Source organism: Fonticula alba, assembly GCF_000388065.1.
Source record: "Fonticula alba strain ATCC 38817 unplaced genomic scaffold supercont2.1, whole genome shotgun sequence".
Taxonomy (NCBI): domain Eukaryota; order Rotosphaerida; family Fonticulaceae; genus Fonticula; species Fonticula alba.
In genome coordinates this window covers 4,452,698-4,454,840 of record NW_009242971.1, presented here as the reverse complement: position 1 = coordinate 4,454,840, position 2,143 = coordinate 4,452,698, and the positions used below count along the sequence as shown (strand labels likewise).

Here is a 2,143-nt window from a genome sequence, read left to right as displayed (position 1 = left end):
CCCCCCCCCCATATGCATACACATACGCAGATACATGTGCGTGCACGAGCACGTTCTTCACACGGGTGCACTCCTATGCTCCGGCAGGGCCGGCGGGATGTGCCCATGATTCCCGTGAATTGTACCAATATTCGACACATGCAGACAGGCAGAAGAACAGAAAGACGGACAGAATAACAGACACACACACACACACGAGAATACACCACCATGTCCTTGCTCTATCAGAGAGAGAGAGAGAGAGAGAGAACTCAAACTATTTAGGCCCGCGACGCTGTGCCTGGCCAGGGAAGAGGGTGGAGGAATAATTTGTTTCGGTTTAGTGGATATTTGGGGGGGGGGGAGGGGCGCAGGGGAGAGGGAGCCAGTGGAGAGTGGCTACATGCGGTGGAGATGCCAAAATTGAATCCATGGTCCACGAACGACAAGAGACCGACAGAGAGGGAGAGAGAGAGAAAGAGAAAGGAGCACAGGGGGGAAGAGTAGCAGGGGAGATGGACAATCAGTAAGAGGAAGGCACAGCGAGCGTGAAGAAGCCGGTTGGGGTACTTCCAAACCTCCCCCCCCCCCCCCCACACACACACACATTATGACATTGACGCACCATTTTCACTGGCCCGGAGTCTGAGCGCTGGACTTCATCTGCTGCCAGAGGTTGTCGGCAATCATGCGGCCCATGCTGTCGGTGGCCATCTGGGTGGCCTGATCCAGAGGGTCGCTCACAACCGACCCAGACCCAGCGGCCTTGGCCCGAGCCTTAGCCACCCGAGCACACTTGATGTATCCAATGACATTGGCCATGGACAGGGCAAGTGCCACGGCGACAACTGCCAACCAGGAGAAGGAGAACTGGAAGATACAGGCAATCGCCAGTAGCAGCCAGACCGCCGGCGTCAGGTACAGCGCATACCAAAAGACGATGGAGTCCGACTTGTTGGGCGGGCCAGAGGTAGCGGGCTGCAGGAAGGGGGCAAGCATGTTAATAGAAGTAAGCCAGGATAGCTCTGAGAGGGCAGGAGAGAGAGAGAGAGAGAGATAGACAGACAGAGGGAGACAGAGGGAGACAGAGAGAACTACAGGACCAAAGGGAAGAGCAAAAAAGAGAACGCACATCGCGCGACTCGAAGATCCACTCGGTGGAGCCATCCTCGCGGACCTCATTCCACCAACGCAGACCGACCAACAAGCGACCGGTGATGTTTTTGACCGTCCAGAAGTCGCAGGCCAGCAGGATGACCGTCAACACGAAGGACAGAACGAAGTTCTTCGTGATGAAGGTGCACAACAGGTAACTCAGGATGGAAAGCACACGGAAGAGCAGGTGAAAGATCACGGCAATCGGATGGCTACATCCGGCCCGGAAGCCGTGCAGGAACCGCGGGAGGAGAGGAGCTGGTCAGATGATGTGAAAGGCCTCATGAAAGCCGGCAAGCCGGGGAATGCGAGCCGTACCTCGAGTTGCGGATGATGGCCGGCGAGTTGCTCTTCTTCTCGGCAGGCGCCTCCTGCTGAGGGGCGGCCGCCGGGGCCAAGTTGGCCTCAACGTCAAAGGGTGTTGACTGGGCGCGGGCGCAGGGGCGACAGTACACGGTCAATAAGGGGGCGACTGGCTGGCGGAAGGCGGGACAGAGGAAGGCATCGGGAGACCGGCGCTTACCATGGCGAAGGCTGTGGGGGTGATGGATTGGAGAAAAGCGATACGGGGCGCAGAAAGAGCGAGGGGGATGGAAGCAAAGAGAGGGGAGGGGGGGGGGAGGATCAGAGGAAGGTGGAGTTCCATGATGCTGGGGCTTCACCATAGCCCGCGAGATCGCCTGAAGAATCGCCCGGGTGGCGGACGGCCCGGGAGAGCCCGCATCCCCTAGTTTGGGGGGGGCTGGGGGGTGCGTGTGCGTCCCCAGGGCCAAGTGCCTCTACAGGCCCGTGTCGGCCGATCGTGAATTGCCTTGGCCCAGGACCCCGAGCCAGCCCAGGGATTAACTCCCCCCCAGGAGGGGGAAGCCCGAACTGGGGGGGCCTTGGGGCCTTTCACAGGCCCGGCACCGGGGCCCCAGATGCATCTTCAAGTCCTTCAGGCCGGCGACGGGCCAGGCCTCCTGTCCTGCACACGGCCCTCTGTCGTTGATCCCCGGCCCAGGGGGGG

General features: G+C 60.1%; 1 protein-coding gene across 1 annotated transcript; it reads right to left on the bottom strand.

Annotated features, from left to right (window-relative positions):
* Positions 1 to 297: 297 nt before the first annotated feature.
* On the bottom strand, positions 298 to 1,797 carry H696_00955 (hypothetical protein). Its single transcript, XM_009494844.1, has 5 exons — positions 1,658 to 1,797; positions 1,453 to 1,559; positions 1,112 to 1,346; positions 605 to 957; positions 298 to 378 (listed from the first exon to the last, which is right to left on the bottom strand). The coding sequence occupies exons 1-4, from the start codon at positions 1,778 to 1,780 to the stop codon at positions 610 to 612; spliced, it is 813 nt and encodes a 270-aa protein (XP_009493119.1). The 5' UTR covers positions 1,781 to 1,797; the 3' UTR covers positions 298 to 378; positions 605 to 609.
* Positions 1,798 to 2,143: the final 346 nt, after the last annotated feature.

Excerpts from the sequence above, each read along its gene's own strand:
- H696_00955 (XM_009494844.1), bottom strand. The coding sequence starts at position 1,780 with ATGGAACTCCACCTTCCTCTGATCCTCCCCCCCCCCTCCCCTCTCTTT. Across the intron at positions 1,560-1,657 it reads CCCCCACAGCCTTCGCCATG|TCAACACCCTTTGACGTTGA; the intron begins GTAAGCGCCGGT and ends GCCCGCGCCCAG. Across the intron at positions 1,347-1,452 it reads GCCATCATCCGCAACTCGAG|CCATCCGATTGCCGTGATCT; the intron begins GTACGGCTCGCA and ends GGCCGGATGTAG.